The following is a 25,661-nucleotide window of genomic DNA, read 5'->3' on the forward strand; positions in this document are numbered from 1 at the left end:
GTATACAAGAAGCGCTGACACTGTATATTAAATGCCAGACTTAAGAGTACAGTTTTGCCGTTTGAAATCAAAGGCTGTGTACGCAAGTCTTGGCCCCCATCAAATAATGTATGACTCAGAGCTATACCGTAGGATAAACCCGAGAAAATATTTGCTTACGTTGAGAAATAACCCCGCAAAAGCATCCTATATGTCTAATATTTCTCTCAAAGAAGCATCGCCTTTAAATCATATTTCAACTACAGTCAGCAGTATTTTCCAAGGGGGGCAGGGAGAGAGCAACCCCCCCACCCCACACACACACACCATGAAGTTAGAATAAGAAAACATGGGGGGGATGAAAGTATCACACAAAAACCTTGTTTAGTAGCAGCTCAGCTAACACTAGCAGAGAGGGGAACAGATGCTGATCATTAAGGGGCTCTGGTACAATAACAGCCGCAGTGCTCCTTGAGTCTGGGGAGAGTGCTCTTTTGATTTTCCTGCCTGATGAGCCGTTGTGTATATGTTTGGTGGGGTGGAGGGGGGGCTGGCAAGATGTTATATAGAGCAGACGTCGGTGTGTGCATGAAAGTATGGCTGATTTAAGCCCCCTTACTTTAGAAGGATGCCTACGCAGTGGGTTGGCAACAGATGTTGATGTCTGTGCCTCCATGCTCTGTAGGTGTGTGGTGCATGCAACACATAAGTCTGTTTTCAGTCCATTGCATGACAGAGGTATTGATGTGGAGGGTGGTACTAGCTGCGGCGCATTGTGAGGGGACCCTAAGGTCTCCTGGGCTAGCGAGCTGTGCAGCGGCTGCAGGCTCTATCCATCACAATCTCACCTTCAATTGGAGAGGGCCGGGTCAGATAGAAAGAGAAGGCAACAGAGGAAGAGAGAAAAAGAGAAAAAGCTATAGAAACAGAGAGAGAAGGGCACGGAGTGTATCTACACCAGGGTGATGGATTTACTGTGGAATGATTTCTTTGTTCTGGGAGGTGGATGATGGCTGAGACGTCATCAGCCACAATGTCTCTGCTGAAAAGTTTCCTTTTACTGGGGGCTCTGCCCAGGCAGGATGGCAAATGATGTGATCTGTAGAGCCACTGCACCTTACTTCACACCGACAAGCTTCCATGATGGGAATCCGTATAGCGGTCTCTAAAGTGGGCAGATGTAATTTGCTCTGAAATTCACTCGCTGTGTCACAAGGGCGGCCAAGTCATACAGCATCCATGTTACTTAGCAGGGTGAGGCGCATTTGTCCACATTCGATTTGTCTTCCAATCTTTCTCTCCTACATTTTTCTCTTATTCCTTAAACACACATATTTTTCATTCCAGACGGATGCCTGAGGAGATTGGCTTTGCCCTGATCTGCTCACACATAGCACAAAATAAGGCTTCTGGGCGCTCGAGCAGTTGGATGAGGAGGGGAGTACTTGGTAACAAGCCTTTTGCATCATGCACTGGTCATTCCGGCCGAGCCATCTGAACCTGACATCATATCATATGCACTTAATTACCATAACATCCCGTGTCCAGAGCCAAAATCTCTCGAACCTGTTTTGAGAAATGCGTATGAGGGTGAGATGGTGAGGAGAACAGTGCGTCAATCCTTTATACCTCAAAGAACCGCTCTCTGCATGGGGCTATGAAGCTAATCCAATTAAAATGCATAAATCTCCCTATACGCCTCTAGAGCTGAGCTTTGACTCATGAAATACGGTCAGGCAGGGCAGACAGTTACGCTAAGGGGTAGTGGCCCACTGCAGGGAGTCATGTGACAAGTTCACCTACGGTATGACCAAGGATTTATGATCTGCACAAGGATGAGGAACAGTTGCAGTGGGGGCATATGAATCAGGGGTCCTGGCAAATTTGTCACATTTAAAAGGGCTGGGAGAGAGATTCCAGCTTGCGTGGCGGGAGTTGACATTCAGCACATGCACGTAATGTCACACTCTGTTCTAAGCTACAATAACTATGATATAACGTCCACCTACAACACTCGGTTGCTATGGCAGTTAACATAGTCTCTGTCTTCTTTGTCTGCAACTTATACATATAAATAGATTTATTTTGAACCATCTCTCTTTTCTATGTGTACAGAGCCATGCTTATGTGTAACATAAAATACAAAACTAACCTTGACTGTCCTTTCTCATCATAGTTACTGTCTGATGGTGCCAGTGCGGAGATGTTCTTTAAGGACAGTGATGAATGTTACCCAAATATCACCCTCTCCATCATCCAGTGGGATGTGCCATTGATTTATACTTACTGGTCTGTCGGGAGTAGTGCCACTTACCAGTAGCTCAATGCCTCCCTGGGGCCTATCTTAGCACACACATCTACTATGTAAATAATGGCCTGTAGGTGGAACCAGAGCAGGTCTATATTTCTTGAGCTGGGGCTTGTGCTTTAGCCCATATTTAAGAGATTTTTTTTTTTTCAATCTCAATGCCCGCTAGCTAGTTTCACAAATGGCACACTTAAATTCAAAGGAGGTGGTTCAATAAGGAACCTTAGAGGTTCGAATGGGCACAAGCCATTAGGGAATCTTAAAAATCTGTAAAGGAAGAACCTGATGAAATAGTTGCCATCTGTGGTGTGTTTGTGAGTAACCAAGCATGAGTAATGCAACAAAAACAAGTTGACATCACCACAACTATCAAAGGACATGGAGGTCAAAAGATTTAATTTGAAATGTTCACTCGGTCCATGTTTGAAACAACCGGCGGAAATCTTGACAGAGCTAAATCCTGCCTTTTAATGTTGAGTCGAGTGGAATGAAATTATTTCCGATACATTTTAAGCATCTTTAATCACATGGATATCTCAAGGCTTAGTAACAGGACATCTTGAGGTTAGAATCATCAGCATTCTCAGCAAAGTCACATCAAAGTACACCCACTCGCATCCGCTCGCTCCAAAACCTTGTTTGCAATCATTCGGAAAAGATACAAAAGACACATATAATCTCTCACACACAGCTGCCGTCTGAGAGTACAGTTTTAATTTGTTTATGCGGCCAATGGCGCTCCTCCGCTTGGATCAGTGAAAGGCATCAGCACTCTGGCTAGATAGCTCAAAATTAGCAAACAAAGGGCTTGAGTGGCAACACAGGCAGCAGTGACAGCACTTGATGCCCTTGTCATCATCACACTGGCAGTTACCTGGTGCCCTGTTTCTGACAGATATAGCGTGAGTGGGTGTGCTGCTGAAAAGTGGAAGGTTTGGTTTAGTCATTTGACATTAATCAGTGCTTATGAGTCTGCATCTTGAGAAAGACTTCACATTTGGTAATTTGGTTAAGGACATTACATTACAAATTGCCAAGGCTCTAAACATCTTTGGGTATTCGATTGCAAATTTTCAACAATGTTCAAACATGTACAATATGTGAATTACAATTTATTCTGAGGTGCTAATTGACTTCAGATATAATTAATCCCAATGAGACACAGTCTGGAGTTTCTCCACTGCTGAGTGTGTCTAATAATCTCACACACAGTGCAGTACATTCTAGTTCAAGGGTTTCTTATGAATATGAATATGAATATGAATATGTGGACAAAGTTTTTACCTTGCCCACACTCACAATCATTGTCAAGAGTGTAATTACAAGGCACTGTTAAAAAGTAGATAAATGCATGTATATTAGTTTTAAAACAAATGCTTGGTCTCGGAGGAATGAAAGTTTTGTTCAGTAGACCTTGGAAGAACTGAAGTTTATGATAGATAACTGAACAGAATATATGTATGATAGATAACCGTACAGCATGTCAGATAGGGTATTTATTTCCATATAACAATGCATCACATTCCACTTGTAAGATTTTCTGTGTCCAAAAGTCAACTTCTCAGATCCACATCATTTTATCAAGCTTCCTTTTTCTACTCGATGTGAGCTGAAATTTAAAAACACATTTGAATTCTGCTCGGCAAAAGTGTTCAATTCGAGCCTTCAAAACCACACAGCGACTTCAAATCGCCGTCAAGGACAAAATGACAGCGCTCATAATGCCACATGCACAAGCAGGAACATTTTGTCACTTCTAATTTGCGTGAATTATGTGGCACTTTGAATGCAATCATAACTTTGTGCTAAAAATGTAACGGTACAAGCGCCATACAGGCGACAGCTTATTAAGCCGAACATAAAGATCTCTGAATATAACACTATCATTATTCCCAACTAGTGCACGTACGATCCATTGGCAAAAAACAAAAACAAAAAAGAAAAAAACAAGATGAAAAATGATGGTGATACTATAGCGAACCTCTGTCCTTCAAAGGAAAAATTGTAATTACAGCTTGCCTATCGTTTTTTTTTTTTATTTCTGAGATGCCACTGAGAAATAAACAAGGTTAGAATATAATCTGTTGCTCTGAGGGTAATGAGTAATAACAATGCAGAGATGAGCAGTGCTATGTTCTGTTGCCATGGATACAAAAACAGATAGTCTCTTCAATTTATGAAATTTCTTTCTCTGCCTCTTTCTTTCTCGCACACATATACACGCTCCCACTTTCCCTCCATTCACTCGGTTCTCAGATACAACACGGTGACAGTTTGTCATATAAAAAGCCTCCGTATCTCCCATTCAGTAGCACCTTCCGACAAGATGGCTTTTATAACATCCAAGTGGAAAAGATAAAGAATAAGGGAAGGTGAAAAAACTCCATCACTCAAAATTGGGGTGTAACTACTGTCCAGTTTCTTCTCGTGAATGCAGTGCCACAAGCAAGCCAGGCTTTCCAAAATGTTAGGGATTGGCTTGACTGAAAGCGCTCCTTTTGCCGCTTCCTCTTTTTTTCACTTTTCTGCTTTGCTTTCATTGCGTGAAGGCTCCCATTCTTCATGGCTCCCTCTCTATTCCAGACTCGGCTTCAGCCCTGCAGAGAGCTTAGCAGGTCCAAAAGTCATGCTGTTGAGTGACAAACAGTGTCTCTCTATAGCTAGACGTGAACCATCCCATCCAAGACCCCCCTGGAGACGTGTGTATGTGTAGGGTAAAATGAACATACTGAATTTTAGATTTTGTGTATGATTATGTGCATGAATGTTTTTCCAATAGGGTTTGTGCATTGTGACTGTGAGAAAGAGAAAAAAAAAGAAAAAGAGAGGGAGTGGGACTGGGAAATAGAGGGAGGTAAAGGAAGGTCTAGTGGTTTCATGGACATGGGCCAAATGGGACAGCGCTCAGTGGTTTTTTTTTTCCTCCCACTGATTCAGAAGAGAGGCTCTGGAGAGACAGATGCCATACCAAATACCAAGAACTACTCTGCTCTGTCAGCAGCCAGCTCCTCAAACTTCCTGTGACAGAAATAATTAAGCCGTCTGTCAGCATCAGAACGAAGACACAGCTCTCCTACCTTTTCCGTCTCCAAATCGCTCGATTTTTCCATTTCTAACTTTCTCACTACCATCTCCCCGTCCCTTTTTTTTTTTCCAGCTTTCAGCTTTCAGATCCACAGTGATCAAACCACATAAATCTCACTGTCAAATTACACATTTTATTACTTGGACAGTTTTTTTTTCTTTTTTTTACAACAACTTCCATTATCACCTCCCTATTAATTACTCTCCTCCACTCCACACACACTGTACCACTTTGTTTCTGTGGCTTCCCTGAAGGCAATAAACCAAATGGTGCGCTGAAAGAACCCTGCAATGTGGGGATACAATGTAAATGTTTTCTCTCCCCCCGCCCCCCCCCCCTCCTGTCTTTACATAGATAAATAACTAACACATAAATAAAAGAAGCAGTTGAGAATGGCTAAGACTAACTCAAATCTTGATAATAGAGTTGGGGTTCGATAGCATTAATATAAATATGAACCTTTTAGAATTCTAAATTCCCTATAAATATATTTTGCTTTGTCTCTCAACAATTTCAAAGTATCAAAGAAATAAATCTTAAAGGAACTGTTTGACATTTAGACAAACAGATACGCTAATTTGCTTTGATACCATCCCCTTTTCTGTTCCATAACTATGCAGCTGCAGCCAGGAAGCCATTAGCTTAGCTTAGCACTAGACTAGAAGCAGGGTAAAGCAGCCAGATTTGCTAACGCAAAAACACGCCGACCAGCACTTCTAAAGCTAAGGACAAAAGTTAGTGTACAGCTAAAACAAAGGAGTTACTGAGCTTCCCTTTGCTTCTGGTCCTTATGCTGAGCTAAGCTAATCACATACTGACTCTTGCTTCACAGTTAGCACAGAAACATGAGCGTTGTATTAATCTTCTCATGTAACGAGAGATTAGATATTTGCTAATAAGCTAAATTACCACCTACTGTATAGCCTCTTTCACACATAGTTTCTGCTAAATTACTGGGATAACTTTTCAAGCACTGCTAGTGATTTTCACTATTCGCGCATTTAAGAACATTTCTGTTTTGCGCCTTTTCACATGTGCCATGGCAATGCTGGAATAGATGGGGCAAGGGTGGGATGGGGATGTCAGGTTGTGTGCGTAGTGAGTGTGTCGAGAGAGAGAGCGGGTGTGTGACGGTGGCTGCCAGACGGGAGCAGAGAGTATGATATTAGCAGTTTAATGTTAGCTGTGAATGTCAGTGCAATGTTTACAGTTTAGGCTATTTGTCAGTGAACAAATGGTCCTGAAACTACATTTAGAGATGTTTCTGGCGGAGCAGCATGCCCGCCTGCAGAGCCCCGTTAATCAGCAGAAGTGACGATTGAATTTTAAATCCTTAATTACAAACCAGTTCTTTTCCATGGATCTGACACTTTGCTCTGCGCTCCGTAAGAGTAGTTAACGTTAAGGATATGATTTGGATTGTGATATTAAAGATAAGATAAAATTATTAAATTATGCTAAATGGAACATGATGCTGTGATATTGTCACACTAAGCACAGACTTTTAAAAGGGAGCCAAGGAGACACTGCTATTTTTTTGTGTTGTGTTTAAAGATTTTAAATAAAATGTTCACTCTCTTTTGTAAATTTTTATTCACGTAACTAACTGTACTGCTTTCATAAAGTCATATTGATTATTCAAAGCTCCGTCAGATTGAAGATTTTGAATAATCAGCTTGAGCGTGGCTCAGTGTCTGATGGAGCTTTGAATAATCAATATGGCTTTATGAAAGCAATACTGTTAAAGTTACGTGAATCAACATTTACAAAAGAGTGTCAACATTTTATTTAAAATATTTAAACATTCAAAAAATAGCAGTGTCTCCTCTATTCAGTCTTGTGCTTGGTTCACTTGCTCCACATGAAAGTGTCTTTCATCAGAGGGCTGTAACCCTTTACGTGTCCCTCCCTGTAATGTTACTTCTTTCACTCACAACACAGCTGTACCAGCATTTTCCCAAAAATGTTACAAGGTCTTGAGGTGGGAAATTGGTGGTACAGTTTCTCCAGAATATTGATCCCTGCTCCCATTCACACATGACCCCCACGCAGGAAATGTTCCTGAACATTTCAGGTGTAGACTGCATGTGTGAAAGGGGTGTATTGCTCTTTGCTAATACTAAAGACAGAGAAAATAAGCTAGCTGTTACAGTCATAGTAAAGCAAAGAATTAAGTCCAACTTGTGGTCATGACAAAGAGAGGTAGTAAAAAGAAAACTAAAGATACACCAAAGAGATTCCTGTTCTGATGTTATTCATGGAGATTCAAAAAGAGGTCAAAAGCTGTAAAAGCAATATATAAAATGTATTTTAGACATTGTTGTTGCTCTGAACCTGTGAAGACGAACACACCACAGACTGGAGCCAACCGTATACTTGGTCTACTTCACATATGTGAGGTTTAAGATGGCTGCAGTCAATACACACTTAATACTGACAGGGTCATTGTTTAAAGCTATATGAACAGGGTGTAATACTGGCACTTTAAATGTTAGTCTACAAAGAGCTGTGAAGGTCAGAAGACAGTAAATGTTTTTATCACTCTATTTTACTCTGAACCAAAAATCAAGGGAAATATAAAACATATCAACAAACAGTGATGTAAGGGATGCCTTCTGCTTTACAATGCTTAACACTGTCTGGACCCTCTCACTTCTCTTGTCAACCAATCACCTTGTGTAAACCATGGTGGATCAATGCAATTTCATTTTCTTTGACCGCATTTGTTAAATTGGACATTTTTCAGGATAAATCGACCAACTAAGAAGCAAGAAAGGGGAAAACAACTTTCCTACCTTGACATCGACGTGGGCCATGAGGACAGCAAAATTGGTAAGATGTGTACAGGAGCATGTGGTGTGTGTCCTGTTTGTGCCTAGCAAGCGGCAGTCCTGTGTCGACCAGTAGCCAGTCATGGTTCGCTTGGAGTAACTCCAGAATGAACAGTTGGGGTTGAAATTCTCCTCAGATTGCTGTTGGAGGGAGAAAACAAATAAATGACGACTGAATTAATAAGAGGAAAACATACAGGGTCCTTTTGCTGAGTGAAACAGAGCCGTATGGATATAATCACACATTAGCTGTTTACATTTAAACTTTCCTTGGTGGGCAGTATAAATATCCTCAAAATAGGCAAATTTTTTCACCACTGTAATCCGTATCCATTTTAAAGTGAATAGCAGGTGGTTTTACGGTCAAACAGCATCAAGCGGCCCCATGCCTGTTTTTCATTGTGTTTTTTGACCTTTCTCTTTAACTTTCACTGCGTGACAATGGACTGCCCCACTGTTTAATGGGCACCACTGCTGTCTGCACCGGGCTACAGCCCTGACGACGAGCGCCTCCCCGCTATCTCACTTGCCATTTTATAAAAGTCATCCACGACACTGAGGTTGGGTGACACACAAGCACAACAAAACATAACCGCTGATAAATAGATACATCAAATGCCTTTCCTCTTGAGCCCAATTTCTTTTGTGGCTTTGGAAAGAAAGGGGGGCACACTGACGATCCTTTCCTTTGTCAGTCACAGCCTTCAAGGTTAAACGCATCTGCTTTCTTACAATAAACACTGTGAGGAGATGTAGTTTTTCATAGTTTCACAGTTTCACAGTAGGGTAATTAGTCTAATAAGGTTTATCCTCTCTGAATGTAAATTTGCTGCTGATTGAGCTTACCCTTCACACACCAAACCCTGTGTAAAATATTCCACAGCAAGAAGACAGCATGACCCTCTGTCCCATTAATGACTTTAATTGGTCCCATTAAGTAGGGAAGCAAGGAAGCGAAACAGTAACTAGAGGACACATCATCATCCCAGAAGACCAGTGATCCAAAATATCATGGTTGAGAGTGGAACTTAACTATGGGAAGCCAAAAAAATAGGAACCCATGCTCGGTAGCAGAGTCGAGATATGGAGACTCAAACTACCTGAGATAAATAATTAATAGCTTTGATTCGGTATGGAAGCATAATACATGCAGTATGTCATGCATACAATTTGCTCCATGTAGTAGATGCAATAATAATAATACAGTAGTGTACACCAAATCAAAAGGAGTATGTGTCTATAGAAAAAAAATGAAAATATTCTTGCCTGCAGCCACAGCCATGCTTGGGAAGCAGAGACCTGTTAATCAGAGCGTTCTCATAACAACACCTCTGATTGGTTTACCAGTTTACCAGAGAAGAGGGAGCTCTTGATGTGATGCATCAAAGCAACTACTTTATACACAAAACATCAATATTGCATCCAATTATGATTAATTAATAGTGGAAGCCCAAACTGTGATCATTGTTATTGTATGATTAATTGTATAGCCCCCAGTTTACACAAAATGTATTCTGTATGTAAATGTCCGTATGTTTATGGCACTTTTAACATGATGAAATGACATTTCCAGCAGCAGCTGTCTTGGTACACTCTTCTGTTGTAAGCTGAAAAGCTACAGCGCAGAAAACACACTTTTCCAAAAGGGCACTGTTTTATTTGAAGATGACTTGATCTGAGCAAGAAAAGGGTATAAAAACGCCAGCGCCTTAACATTAGATCAACAGTAAAATTACTGAATCTAGAGTCCAAATTACAAATTACACTTAAGGCAGGTGACACAGCAATAACAGAGCTGACATTGCCCCTGACATTTTCCCACCATTTAATTCTGACACTCATAAGCTATCGTCCTTTTACTCTCTCCATCCCTCTCTGCTCTGTGCTTTTTTTTTTCTGCCCTTGTTGCTTTCTTCCAGGTCCCTCCCACACATGAGACCCGCCGCAATTCTCTTATGGTTGTTCAACATCCCTAATAATCGCTGAAGGCGCTGTTCATAGACAACAGGGATATTCCGAGGGTAGCAGAGTGTGGAGAAGATAATGGAGTCAAGAGGGAGAAGTTGCGACTCCCTGCAATGACTAAGCAGCCTCCAGTGAGGCTCAATATGACTGATATTTGTTCAGGAGATCAGACTGGCATTTGTTAAAACTAATAAAAACACAACATGCATTCCTCCAAATCACCTTGTGAGCAATTTTGCTTTCCTCAATTGAGTTTTTCACACGCTTCTTTGAATAAAACTATCTTTTTCATAAACTTAATTTTCTTTGTGTGAGGCCTGGGTTTTGTGATTTTTTTTGTTGTGCTTCAGGGATAAAGGAAAATTGCGATGAAAAGGTTTCTGTCAAGAAAGTGTGTGCGTAAGTGAAAGAGAAATAGACAAAATGCACATTAAACGCAGTAAGCAGTCACATCAAAGCAGAAATAAAATATGTCTCAATTCAGATACGCAGACATAAAAATTACCTGTAGGTGTCTGATGGTAAAAATGACCGGGTCAGAGAGGTAAACTTTGTTTGAGTCCTTGTTGATGGCAGCCGTGATAACCGGTGAGTTGACAATGACAGAGTAATTGGTAGCCATTGCTTCACTGCCCAGCTTCATGCTGGCATTCTCCGTTGAAAGGTAGACCCCGATGTGTTTGTACAGGACGAAGGCTATCCTAATCTCACCTGCAAGAGGACAATTGGGGAGAGTGACAATTTGAACAAAGAATACACTGTTTGGCGATATGTGATTGTTTAACATCTTACTAGTATACTGCTAAAACATCCTCCACTCTTCCTAGAAAGCTTAGAAAGATTTTGGAACCTGGTTGCAGGTTTGTGCATTGGGGCATTGTCCTGCTAAAACAGCAAAGAGTCTTCCCCAAACTGTTGCCACAAAGCTGGAAGAGCATTACTGTCTAAAATAATATCGTATGCTGTAGCAGTAAAATTTCCCTTACTTGGGACTAAGAGCCCAAGCCCCATAGTGTATGTACAGTGCTGGGAAGAATTCATATGATGGTCCATTTGAATGTTTGTTCTTCCATGTGTAGTCTATCAAGGAGCAAGGGGCCCAATTGAATGCTTTTTATACAGCATAAATAGGAGTATTGAATTTTTGCAATGCTGGAGAAAGAAAATAACCATTCAGCTGAAGCTTTGTTAACACAAGATTCGGAAAATGTATATAGTAAAACTGTCAAAAAAAGAGACCTTTGTCAAGGTTGCCAAAATAGTTCTGCAAGAAGAAAAAGGAAAAAAAACAACCTTTCCTGCATCAACAAACAGTTTTTTATTCAGCGTCCAAAAATTTGGTTACCATACTTCCATTGGCAGTGACAAAGGCGAGCATTTTTCTTGTTAATAATTTCCTCCCCTCTTTCTCTCTCACACGCATTTCTTTCCCCTCCTGCCGTCTCACTTTTGAGCACCGATATGAAAGAAAGTTCCCTCCCGCTGTGACTGAGATCACTCAGTCAGATGAAAAGAAAACAATTTGGGTGCTATAGCACCGGATGACAGGGAAATATCCACCACCCTGCTATAATGATCTGCCTGGGCACGGCTGGACATGGACTTAGTCATCCAGCTGAGAGGCCACGGGCGCAGTTTGAGTCGATTGTGATTTGCATGAACTGATAATAAAGTCTAAAAGTGGGGACTGCATTGCTCCCGAAGATAGCTATGTATTGTGTCTAACTGCCTCATTTACAGTTTAGAGGCAGTGCTTGAATGTAACTAATTCTACAGCCAGGGCTCTGTTTGAAGACTGCAGAACAGTCCATGTGCTTTTTATGTTGTCCAACAAAGGATTTGGGCAGCAAATTGAAAGTTATTCACAAGCATCTGGGATGAAATTCCCACAAAACCGATGCAGTTCCATGCAGTGTGACATCCAGAAGTAGAAAAGAATAAATAACCAAAAGGCATTTTGATTATAGTAGATCTTGCGCACCAAAACGTTTTTCAAATACAACAATATTTCTATTATAGCTGAGGCACATATTTTCTTTGTTTTTTTAATCACATACCTGAATAATACACCAACTGAAGACATGATCACACTTCAAACCAACAATAGGGAACCAATAAAAGATTCAAAGCTTTGACCACTCACCATTTCTTCCGTGCTGCTTTAGCGTGTTAGCGGAGAGGTGAATAGAGTTGCCTTGTCCTCCAGTCTGTGGGAACTTGAGATCAGGCAGATTCCCATCTGTGCTCATCCTTGCTACCTCCAGCTCTGCACATATACAGAATGGACACAAGCAAGACAACATTTAATAATCAGTGACAGCTTTTGTATTATAAGCAAGCTAATATACATAAAAAAGTGCTTGCATTCATTCAAAAAAATAACAAAACTTTTAAATGTTTTGCACTTGACCTCTGTGTGAAGTGTGTTATTATTCCTATCTGGCAAAGACCTAACAACTATAACAGAATGTAGCAATATGCAAATTTCAAACTTCAATCATGTCTCTGATTAAAAAACCTTCCTTCTGTAGGACCTGATTTTATTAATCAGTGCTTTTCTAAAGAGCTCCAAGTGCAACATTCTTTCTTTACTCATGTCACTTTGAAGGACTACCTTCCTCTCAGCTCTTTGTGTGCAGGGGAGGTCAGTGTCTTACTATAGGCTTCTTAATCAAGTGACTATCAAGTGTTTAGGTGACATTATTTCCTCTTAAAATGTAAAAACAAAGGCTTTCTTTGCCCTTCAGAAAGAAAAGACGCCTTCATTTCAAGGAATCTTTTTTTTCTTGAAGAGCACACAGAGCGAGAGATACAAGGAGGAGATAAAGACCAGCGAGGGAAGACAAGCTTGCTTCTGCGGCAGCTCAACAGCTGTTGTGTCTGAAGCAAGCTCCTAATTTATGGTTCAAAGACTCTGCCGTCATACAGCAGAGTAAATTGAGCTGCTGATAGGAGCCTGGGTGAAATAAAAAGCTCACTCCATCAAAGTTATTATGGTATGATACAATTCAGTTTAATAAAGCAGTCGAGTGTTCTCTCATCTCAAGTACCGGTGACCTGTGTGAAGTCTAGGCATTCCTAAATGTCACATTAACTTCCTATGCACCAAGATGAAACCACTGACTCATTACTAGGCAAAAATACGGAAAAGATTTGCACAAATGTCATATTCCAAAAGAAAATGTGAGCCTTATAGACTATACCCGGTTTGCAGGTAGAAGTAAATAAGGCACTTTGTGGCAGCTTTCAACAGCTATTGTACAAATAGTAAGGGTTAAGGTGCAAACTGCATAACTGTAATGTCCTGGGTTTGATTTCAGCCCAGTTGTTGCACGTCATTAACCCCTTTCTCTCCCCACCTATGCTGTCTCAAATCATAACATAAATGCTGTTAAAACAAAGGTTGTATGTAATCTAGATGTCTAAAAATACTTTTCAACTTCATTTTGCCCAGTTCTAATACAGTAGATGGTTAGATGCTATCTGCAAATCACCAAAACCACCTCACAGGGCTGTGGTGTTATCATCTGCATCACCAAATTTAAATACATATCAATATAACTATGCAAGACATGTTTGTTTTAATTTCTAATTATAAGTTAGCAAAATAGTTTCATTTTTGGCCACTTGCAGTCACTTAACATATCACCTTATAAAAGTGTGGGTTAATTCAAGCTTTTTTGCTGAAAAAAGATGCCCCTGTGGCTGGAAACTAGGTTGATGAGAGTGGTGAGACTCAACCAAAACAATAGTTTGGGGACGTAAAACCAAAACAATGAGCTGAAAGACGCTAAAAATCTCCACAGAGCTGAGGTGAACCGCAGAGTCTGGTGATAATTCTCGGTGGGTTTGTCACTATGAATGATCCCTTTCACATTATACAGTCATTTAATCCATTGTCAATACAAAGATATTGATAAGTTGCAATAACACTGATGTCATAACCGATTTCAGACTAGTGTGAAACTGCTTTGAGTTGTACTCTACAACCACAGTGAAATATGGTGTCGCTGGAGATCACAACACATAAACTGGCTGATCTGTATCGGAGATTCTGAACTTGAAACACAGTTTCATCAAGGGTAAGAAATAGAAACTTCATTAATTCTGATAAGGTATTCAGCTGACGATCTGATGTCAGTGGACTATGACACCTCTGACTTTGATAAAGGTTAGTGCCCACGAAAAGCTACAAAGAGGCCACATTTAATCCTCCCTTTGTATCTGTTCTCATACCAAGGCTTCCCATATTTTTCCTTTAAAAGAAGAAAAAAGAAAAAAACCCCTTTGTATTAACATTCTCTTGTGCTTTCGCAAAGGCCAGGGGGTTTCGGTGATACATTCCTATTCAACTTAGCTAAGACAATACCCCAGATAGTTCACGATTCCCTGGATTCCAAGCCTGCCTTTTAAATAAAGGAAGCATTTTTCTTCTCCCTCTCTCACTCGCTTTTCCCTGGGTGGTTGTGTAAAAGAGCTTACGATGGGCTTTAGGGAATTTCTTTGATGCCATAGTAGTTGTTGGACCCAAAGGCTATACCTTCAAAGCCGGTTTAAATAACACGCTAATCGGCAGAAATCTGTTCATAAGATTATCATGCAGAGAGAAGCACACTTGCGCAGACAAAGCCCCAGACGAGCACATGCACTGTGACGAGTAAACACAAACACAAACACAATGGGTGAGGAAATATCCCTCTTCTTTGAAAGCGAAGAAAATAGATCTCATTATCAGCTTGGGCCTAAAATTGGAACAAGGCTTTCTCACTGTTCAGGATTCACTTAAAAGCAAGAAAACCGGCTCCCCCTGACATTAAAAGCATGTCACCAGGTGCAAGGTGTGCGAGCTACAGTACACCTGAACACACAAAACCCTTCACTTTACACGTACTTCAGTGTGAGAAATCAATAATTAGCTGATGCGGTGATTACCAATGTTTAAATGGCCTCCTTGTCCTCATTTAACTACCCTGCGTGGCATGAGGGATTGCAGGAGCCAACAAAGCCAACTGGATGAAAAAAAATGAGCCGAGCAAACAGAGAGATAAGGCCTAGTAAACATGTCACCGGCACATAATTAACCAGACTACCACTATGTGCTATAAAATCTCACTTGAGTTGTGCAGGGATCGTCTCACTCTCCCTCCAAATGAGCCCAGAATCTCCTTAATACCCAGATGAATTGTGTGCCAGATACAATAAAATCCATTTTATTAATTCTCCTTACGCTTGCTTCCTTTTAAGTCAGTAGACCTATATTTTTAGGTTGCCATGGCAGCAGGATCTTTAAAAAAAAAAAAACCTTGTTCGGAGAAGAGGGCAATGCATCATAACATTATTTTTTCTTAATTCCCCTTGCCCCAGTCGCCATACCTTTTGTAAATGGTTCTCAACGTAAACTGCAGATTTAATAAATTCCACTTTTCAACAGCTGATGTATCCGGTTTTGAAAAGCACCACGTGGGGAAACGTTGATGATAGAAGTTCTATTATCTGTGCTCACTCGGTATTTATACACTGAATAATGAGCACTGATCCCTGATCTGCAAGACGAGTGGTGTATTCCGGCTGATAATTGACATGAATATAAACACAATCATTTCAGATAATTGTCAATTTACAGCTGACTGCCATCAGCCATAAGCAGCCCTGCCAAACTTAACCTCCTGCGAGGGAGAAAGCATTAATCCAGTGACCGTCACACTTGTTCTACAGCCTCAAGAGCTCAGCTGTCGATATGAGAGCACCCCGGATCAATAGCTGTATGGTGAACTTTGTAACCTCTGTACAACCGGCAAGACCAGTGAAGGATAAAACAATTCAGACACTTGAGAGAGCACCAATAGAAAACATTATAAAAGGCTGAACCAAACATTCAGCTCTTCAATTTTAGCCTCTAATTGTCTAAATCTCATAATTGACGATGCTGAGTCTTCCAGCTGAGCTAATAATCTGTTTTCCAGCACCTTGAGGAAAAATGTACTTAGTTTTGTCCAAACTGGTTTACTCATGCAAACAACCAATTTGCTGGCAAACATTTTTATTATCATTATTTCTAATATCTGCGAAAGACAGAGATTTCTATATAATTATACGCCCACGAAGCAAGCAAATTTCGTTTGCATATATTGTATATACAGTAAGTAGGGATACCCCAATCCCTAATATTGACCTTACTAAGTGGATCAGGACTAAGTGGCAACTACTGTACCATGGCTTGAGGCTGAACCAATGCAGAAGGACAATGCCATTGACGGCTACTAGATGCTGGTTCCAACTGACTCCCATTCAGACTTCAAAGTCAATAATTTTTTTGAGTCATTGTGGTCTCAATCGCCAAATGCTGGTGGTCATTTTGGAAATTATTGCTCTGTTAATAAGATTTGAAAACTTATCGTAGCTTCGAGGTCTGCTGAGTTGGACTATTGTCACAATATTTTGGTAGGTTTAATGTTGATTATGATACCTACCTTCAAACCAGCTCCAATGCAAACCAATAGGTGACATCACACCTCGCTACATCCATTTTTATATACAGTCTATGATTGGGACAAGCCACATTGAAAACCTTAATATTTTCTGTTTTCCACTCGTAATTTTGAGGTGTTAAGCAACTGCTGCTACTCATAACTTTCTGTATGTGCTTCACAATAAGGTGACAACGTTGCCAAAAATTGCTCCATGCAGTGAGGAAGTGTTATACAGATTTAAAACTTGGGGAAAAGAGAGCACTTTGTATCAGATCAGTACCCAGTATTGGCAAATACCCTTAATTTAGGTATCGGGATCAGTATTAGGAGAGAAAAAGTAACAGTAAGTGACATTAGCACGTGAAGAAACACAACTAACGAATATATTTATACTCACGGATGTTGTCAGTGTTCTCTTGCACAATGTCTGTCTTGAGCAGGTTGTCAGCCAGAACGAAGGCCCCTTGCTCCACCGTATCCAGCAACATGGTGGCGGCCCGCAGTTGCTCGCCTGTGCTGAGCTCCCTCCATGCTGCCTGGGCCTGTGGCTGCAGCAGATTGTTGACCGTCTCCACCATGGCCTGGGGAGTCCAAATCATAGATTTAGTGAAAAGAAGCTAAGCTGGTCTGGGACTGCTGTTGTTTGACATGGTGATTTGGTAAACGGTATGAGTGAGGGAAGATCAAAGAGACTTCAGGACTGGAAAACAAATCATACAGTCCAGTGGGATTGTGCAAGGAAGAAGCATGAAACGCTTTTTGTCCTCTGTTTCATTTGAACTTAAAATTCCATAATCATCTTTCTACTAAGCAATTTCATGAGCTTTTTCCAAATCATTTACAAGTTATGCCTTTGGACATGGATCATCAAGTAGTAGCGGCAACACCTGAATCTATAATGACATTGGATATGTTGTTAGGTTGCTTTAGTTGCTGTCTCTTTTTTATCTACAGGACAAATTAATCATGCAAATGAATCAGAGCCAGTGCTTACAAGACTGGAGGCCAATTCTTACATGACTTGAGGCTAGAGCCTTTAATTGGTGTGATAAATGTTCTTCCATACAGACAATCCCAATACACAAAAGCACTGTGAGGGGAAAAAAAAAATACCACAACATTGAGACACTCAGTTCCAAAAGCCAATGGATGTACTGCACAAGGCATTTCGCTGGTAGCTGCAACCATTCAGCTCAACTCTCTCTTGCATATTAATGGCATCGAACAACTATTATGCCTTCTTTAATCTCCTCACAACAATGCTGAAGCTCATAAGCAAGGAAGAAACAAGAACATTCTCAAGACAAGATGAAAAATTAAGAGCCATTAAAGATTTAAAAATGCCAATGGCAAGATTTATGAATGGAATACTAATTGGTCAAGCAAAGCAATTCCTTCCCGCTACCACTGTTCCAAAGAGCAAAATGAGCCTGACTGCCCCTGGTAAAAAAAAAAAAAAGAAGAAGCTATTTCTAACCCTAACCCTAACCCATTACAGTGCAGCAGGTGGTCAAATGCATAATTTTCAAAGACTTCCTGCACTGGTGATAGAAGTAACATTTCCACACTCCACAGAGGAAATCATACATCTGATAAAAAAAATTTGCTCAGATTTTGAAGAATCGCAGCCGCCTTCATGTATTCCCTTTGCTCTTCTTCAAAAGCCAGTGTACACACTTGTGACATCTTGAAGATGGAGGCTGCAGTATGATGTATGTATGTAAAAAACAGAACTCCTCTAACAGGAATTTACTTCACTGCACTTAGATCCCCTTTTTTGATCAATGGATTATGAAAAGGAGGTTTAGAATGACTCCAAAAAGAGTCATGGGTATAAAACCAAAGGCGATAAGAAAAATCATGTGCTTGAGTTTATCAAATTAATTCCTGTTCAAAAAAAGGGGGAAAAAAAGCAATCAGGACAGACGTTACAGTCACAAAGCATAAGTGTAATGGACCCCTAAATTACCTTATAATGTTAAGTTGTGTGTTTGTTTCGAATCAATGTGATAGCACGAGGAGACGGAGGGATGATTGTATTCAACTCACTGGCACTGGCTGAGAATTTCAAATAGCACCAGCTGGCTTTTCCTCATTCAAAACATACCCTGCACACATTTCGCCGCCCACACCCACACCAAGACACAACCACACACACACACACACACAGAGAGACTGATGCAAGAGTGAAAACACACCTCTGCACCTGCTAGTATACAGAAATACACACAAACTTGCGGGCACATGCACAGGCAGAGGCAGTCTACCAACTTTAATGTAATTATTCATTATCTGCAGCCAATCTCCAATCACACCTTTTGACATTCAGCTAGAGGCAGAGGTTGATTCACTCTCAATTAAGGCGCTCTTTTTCTTCAGGCACTGACTTTTTTTTTTTTTTGTTCACTACAGCAAGATTTTTTTCTTTTTCTTTTTCTAGCACTTCTTAAAAAACTGAAATAATGGTTCTTCAGAGGAAAGAATTGATGGACTTGCAGAGGGGAGGCTCTCTTGCATTTTTCACATGTAGAGGAGATGTACAGAAAGAACAAGGTGGATAAGTAGCTCCCCCCAAAGCCCTAGGGGTGGGTCAGGAACTTGATATGCGATGGATAACTGATAAACAAGAGTGAGTAAAACAACCGAGGGCAGGGTACATAGGGTGTAGGATGTAATTTATATTGGAATAAAGATCAGTTTCTTACTGACCCTTCAGGCATTTGTAAGATCAACCGAATAAAAGCAATAAGTGAGTATTGTCTTTATGTTGGAAGCCAAGTGAGTGATGACAATTACCACATCTTCAACATATCCCATGCACTAAACATACAGCGCAGTGTAATGTAAAAGATATGAAAACAGAACTCGTATCGTTACTTGTGCGTCTACAATCGCCGATATCAGGCTTGTTTTGGAACTATTTGTTGGCAGCAGTGTTGCTGCAGCCTGAATACAATGAAAGGAATTCCAAAGCACACTTGAGTGTGCTTGGAGAAATTGCATTCCTTCATCATAAAAGTATTGAGTGGCCCGACGTTAAATTGGGCCATTTTTCTGTCATTGTCCTGTAAAACGGTTTACCAACTGTTATCAACAATTTAGATAAGTAAAATAACTTCAGTTAAAGGTCATATTGAATGGAAAAACGTCTGTTTTCTGTGTTATTGCCTTGAGTTCCTGAGTGTTTTGTTCAGCTGCCTACAGTGCTGTAAGCTATCACTGAGGAATGCCAGATTTTAATACGACTTAGGATATGTTTGGGGTTTTTGAAGTCTGTGTTTACACAATACTTATGTGCTCATATGCATGTGGAAAAAGGTCTTTGTTTTAACCATTCCTACGCTCCGTAATGGCGCAGAAGCTAATAAGCGACATTTTAAGAGATGAGGGGCAAAATCACAGCCACCGTTAGCTAAATTGAGGCATTATCTTCCAAAGTTACGGACTATTTAGTACGAAATTCCCTATTTCTATTTGACCGGAATGTGGTTGCTTGCCCAGCTGTGGTGGGGGGATACATTCTGGTAGCAGCTCATAGGTTTGTCACAGGAATTGGCTGTTACAAGCATTTATATAAACTTGCCCCCTCGTCAACAGGTGTCATCGCAGTGGTCCAACTGAAATAACTGAGGAGGTAGTGTTATTGTGAGTCTGAAAATTGCCTTGTTATGTTTAAATAAGAACAACTTGGCTAGAAACAATGTCTTCTACAGTTTAATTATTATTTTAGATGGGAAAACATCTATATCACCAAATCACCAACTGGCCCTCTGTGCCTTCACATTATGTTTTGATGTCAAACCCTTGCCTGTTTGTATTTGTATTTCCTCTATGTAATCCTTCCCCATATGGAGAATCTTGTTTCTCTTGCTTTTCATCCACGGAGGAGGTTATTTGCATCTTGAAAGTGTCGGGCTCATTCTACAAAATTTCATGAGATCAATGTGAGAACAGTATCATTTCTAGCCTCTGTGGGGAAAAAAGGCAGTGAAGGAGAGTGTGTGATGGTGGGTGGGTGGGGGGGGGGGGTTCAACAGAGCAGCACACCACCACCATCATCATAGTCTGTGCAGTTGAGTCATGGAGATGCGATGCTGGCTCACTGCAATTTTACTGCTGTTAGCGCACTGCCACTCCATCTATCAAATGTACCACCACTCACTCTGATGCTGCACACTCCTAACCATTTTTTTTTTTTTTTGCTACTTTATTTTCCTGTGCTAAATGTGACCCGGCAGTATAAACCTATATTCTAGTTCCTGGTAGATGAGGAAATGCTAATCGTTAACTCAAGTCACTGCTGGAACGTTCCACTTGGAACAAGGATGATGACCGGGCGTGAAAAGCTGCAGTTGCACGGGCCATTTATACCACTGCACGAGGAAGGAAGGGAGAGGTGGACATTAGCGTGAGCTTGGCACGAGTCCAAGCCAACCCGTGGTGTGTGCGCTTCTATCTGTGTGCTGATTGATGAAATGAACTCTGGGTCTGGGAAATTGATTCTGGCTGAGGCTGATCTCCCTCTTCCTTTTCTGTCTCGCTTGCTGGTCGGCTTTCTGTGTGCACTCCTCTCTCATCCCCTCATTTCTCCTCCCTTCCTCTTGGCCAGTTGGTTTCTCTCACTGACGGTGAAGGCTGATCTCAAAATGGGGGTAGGGGGGGGAGGGAGAGAACACAAACAAGGTGGGATATCTTGTTTTCTCTGTCCTCTTACATCTGACTAGATGTTTCTTGGCACAGGTGAAACATCATTTCTGACTTTCTTTTGCCAGCTTCATTTTACCTGCTAGCAAAATCATCTGTCTTTTTTGAGAATCTCTGCAACCGTCTTATTTAATAATTCATGATGCCTTCTCTCTCTAGTAAGTGGGTGGTTGTGTCTGTGAGTGACAGAGGAATTACCTTTTTGCTTTTAGTCTTATGTCTTAAGTTTAATCTTACTACTGCACAATTATGTATGTACTGGCTTTTTAGCTCAACTACAGAGAGAATTAGGCATTTATTCAAAAGAGGCTTATTTTAGAGACAAGCCTTTATTTCACATTTCCTGTTTCATAAGTATATTTTATTGTATTTTAGAAAGAGGCCGCCCTGTTTTCTTATTTGCTGCCATTTTAATATGCTGTTGAAGCTGTTTGCTGTTGATGAAACTCAACACTTCCTCTCGTCTTGATCAGCACTTTGATGACTCTTGATAAATTCGGTATGATGTATATTTCTACAGCATTGACTCCATCAACAGTCATGTCACACTCACCGCCGCTGCTTCCAGTTTCTCTTCTCTAGCAGAAATGCTGTTTTTTATTCGCAAATTGTTTCCAGTTGTTCAAAGAGAATAATCCCTCTCATTTCTGATGGGCTTTTCATTAGAAAAATATGCAGTAGAAGTTGAGCTTCACTGACTCTAACTTAAAATTGCTCCAAAAAAACAGCAGAGGATACAAACAAAACAGGGACCCACTCATACAAACATTCAATAGTCCTAAACTGAATTTACCATGTTATCTGTCAAGGTATAAGTAATTACAACCCCGCTTAATTGGCTTGAATGTGAGAATAAGGTTTGTATTAATGTACTGTTTGTGTATAGCCTAAATAAACTACTAAAATCTCATCTGAAAAAACATTACACCATACTGGAAAAAATCCTGAATATTCCTGAGATTCCTACACTCTCTCTCCACTGTGAGCAGAAATGGCACATAGATTATTCAAGCAGAACTCTGCACTGCGGGCCAGATGAGGAGGTCTGTGTTTATGAGGATGTGGTTATCTTCATCTTTCAACAAATTGACTACCAGGGAAATTTTATCATCTTGTTACATTCCTGAATGAGGAGCCTCCCTTCGTTCCGCCTGCTCTAAGGTCATCCCGCACTGTGACACTCCCCCTGGTCATCTGTGCATGCTAAGGTGTCATTTTAATGAGGGCTTGGAGCTCAATATCCTCCCTGTATCCTGCACATTCACAATCACTTGGCACCAACTAAGGAACGGGATATTGTTTCTGATCATTTATAGCAGAATTGGCTCAGAGTATTCAAAGCAGAATTTTTCTGTAACTCCCACGACACCAACTTGCTTTAAAACAAAATACATGCCAGAGGAAGAAGCCATTCAGAGCTAGCGTGTTTCACTATAGCTTGGAACAACATGGATGGACATAATCACAGTAATTGGGTGACCATAATGTCACTACCTATGAACAAGCTGCTATTAATGACCAAAAGAACGGGAGGCAGGACGCCATTTTTATCATGTTTGTTCAAAATCAAAGGGCATAACAAAGAAAATTTCTGCAGGGGGAATGCAGAACATAGGGAGTTGATCATTATATCCTTTGTAGCTTTATCAAGGCCACATCCTGTTCAGTGGGATTAAAGTGGCTGTGACAAGTAGCAGAAATCACTGTTCATGAACAACCAAGAAAAATTCAGATGTAGCCATGATTAATCATTGTTTCATCTGCCTCTGATCAACTATGGCAGGGAGAGGACTGCAGGTTGAACCACTCGTGAATATGTAACTGAAACAGCAAATAAAGCTCCTTGTACTCAAACTCCCTGATGATCTTAACGTGATCAAGACCTCGGTACCAGGTGAACTGAAGTGTCATCTACTTGTTTACCACTTAAACAAGATAAACGCCCTCCATCAAGTTGAGACTCCTAATCTCATTTAGACATGAACCACACGCCCTGTATCGTATTTGGGACTAGCAGAACGTCCCTCCTTCACCACAACCACACCTGCACTCACACAATCTGCCTTTTCCCAATGTACTGTTGAAGTCTGTTTTCAGCATCATGTGTGGTCTTAGCGCAAAGGCAGGTGCGCCTCTCATTTGCTTTGTATTCCTCTGTTAATCCCACTTATGTCAGCCACCAGGGCCCCGTTGGAGAAAACATTGCCTAATTTCCCTAATCAATGAAAGTCCCTCAAAGCCTGGCAGCGCGTGCAGTCAATGCCTGTGTTTACCTAAGGCCACAGATGTTGCTCCATTATTCCGGTTCGTCAAGTGAAAGTACTTCAGTGTTGTTTGAATTTGTCAACCCAGCGAGGGGACATAACAGAGGAGGAGATGCACAGCTGAGAAGTTTTCTGCAGTCACATATGATAGAGTACAATATATCCTCATAGTATTCATGAAAAACATGAACTCAGATGCCAGCACAAAAGATCTAAGAGAGTACAGCTTTGTGTGACATGCACTTTTGTTTTCAGCTTTTTTAAAACATTTTTTAAAGGGATGGTTATATCTTGAGAAATACTCTAATTTGCTTTGTTGTCAATAGTTATATGAGAGGAATGATACCACTCACATGCCTGTTTGGTGAATATGAAGCTACAGCTAGCAGCTGGTTAGCTCACCATTCAACGAGTTATCTGACTATAAAGCAAGGACTCTGTCTGTCTCTCAATCTGTATGTATGAATGTATGTATGTATGTATGTATGTCCTTTGCATATCTCGAATAAAAGTTCATCCGATCTACTTAACACTTGGCAGGTGTGTTGCTGGGGACCCAAGGACATGCAGTGTCAAATTTGGTCCAATTTGGACATGCAATATTAATAAACTTTGAATAAACTAGAGATCAGTGAGCGGCTCCGCTCTGCAGCAGTAGGGCGGGGCTTCTGGGCTCTGTGAGCGAGCGACAGAGAGAGAGAGATAGGCTGGTGAGGAGAGACAGTGGTGGAAAGTTTTCTCTGAGAGAGAGAAAGACTGTGAATGACGAGAATGATGTGAAATAAAACGTTATTTTCTGATTATTTCATGGTGGTTACATTCTAAAGCACGAATAAATAACCATCAAACATTCAACAAGTGATTTAATGTGGAAACAGACGCTCTTGGTTTCTGTTTCATTTTCCTTTTCCTGTTTCTCATTTCTCCTCATACATCCAATTCTTGCAGCAATAAATACAAAGAACAACGGGACAAATTGGTGTTGTTTTTTCCTCATGTGTGAATGCTGTGTGTTTCAATCACGGCAGCTGAGTCCCATGCACGAGAGTCCAGGAATGAGATAAATGACTGACCAATCAGTGGCCTGCAGTGTTTTCACTTTTAGTATCAGCTGAGCTTGAGAAAAGTTTTTTTTTTTCACTTGTGCTCTAAAAAGAGAAAAGTAGACAGCGAAAACAAAGCTTTTAATCAAGAATGGAAAGACTCATAGGCTACTTCCCACAGGCATTTCAAAACCTGTATGTCTCATATAAGCCCAAATCTTTTGAGCAAATATACCCACTCAAATGATCCAAACTGAAGCCACAGAAAATAAACAATCTAAGAGCCCAATATGATCGATCCACTTCATTTTAGATGCACATTTTTTCTGTTATGTATCTCATTTTTAAATGCAGTTTTTTAACATAGTGTATAATAGAATATTAGTTTCTTTCCTGTTGTTGGTGTATGTACTCATTCACACCTCACATCAACAGTATTCATTTTTCTTGAAGCAGCAATACCGGAGGCCAAGCAATTGGCCCATTCCAAACAGGCATGTTTTGGATGGGGACTGCATTAGTATAACTAATTAAAATGTTAGTAACTTCCTGAGACATCTGTTAGTTGCCTGACAACATCACAACTTATCATCTTTACATTTCACTTTTTATAAAAATTTAACAAAACAGATAAAACATGTTAATTATGAGCTTCAATGGTGCTGGTAGGTGGATTTGGTTACTGTCTCTAGTCTTTATGCTAAACTAAGCTAAGCTAAACAGTTGCTAGTTCATTCATATTAATCGTACAGACATGAGAGTGGTATCAATCTTTGCATCTACCTCAAACAAGCAAGTAAGTGAATACAAAATGTCAAAGTATTCCTTAAAATGAATTTTGATATTTTTGGAATAAACTATAGCACCATGTCAGCAGTTGAAAGGAAAATGACGGCGTCTGTCTAATATCACTGAAAAGTGTTAGTACATGTTATAAGCACTTTGTTCCTACAGAAGACTTACATCTTTAAAAACAGGTCACATACACAGTATATACTTTTAATTTTGCAAA

At 40.5% G+C, this 25,661-nt stretch overlaps 1 protein-coding gene across 13 annotated transcripts in view; it reads right to left on the bottom strand.

The window, feature by feature from the left end:
• The window catches only part of LOC122973443 (adhesion G protein-coupled receptor L3-like), a 243,642-nt gene that overhangs the window by 35,153 nt on the left and 182,828 nt on the right, over positions 1-25,661 (bottom strand). For all 13 annotated transcript variants that reach the window (XM_044340968.1, XM_044340969.1, XM_044340972.1 and 10 more), the window contains 4 exons: positions 17,036-17,219; positions 12,312-12,434; positions 10,674-10,879; positions 8,168-8,344 (listed from right to left, as the gene is read on the bottom strand). In XM_044340968.1, coding sequence (XP_044196903.1) covers positions 8,168-8,344; positions 10,674-10,879; positions 12,312-12,434; positions 17,036-17,219 — 690 coding nt within the window. The remainder of the gene's footprint in view (positions 1-8,167; positions 8,345-10,673; positions 10,880-12,311; positions 12,435-17,035; positions 17,220-25,661) is intronic.

Source organism: Thunnus albacares, chromosome 22 (genome assembly GCF_914725855.1).
Source record: "Thunnus albacares chromosome 22, fThuAlb1.1, whole genome shotgun sequence".
Lineage (NCBI taxonomy): Eukaryota > Metazoa > Chordata > Actinopteri > Scombriformes > Scombridae > Thunnus > Thunnus albacares.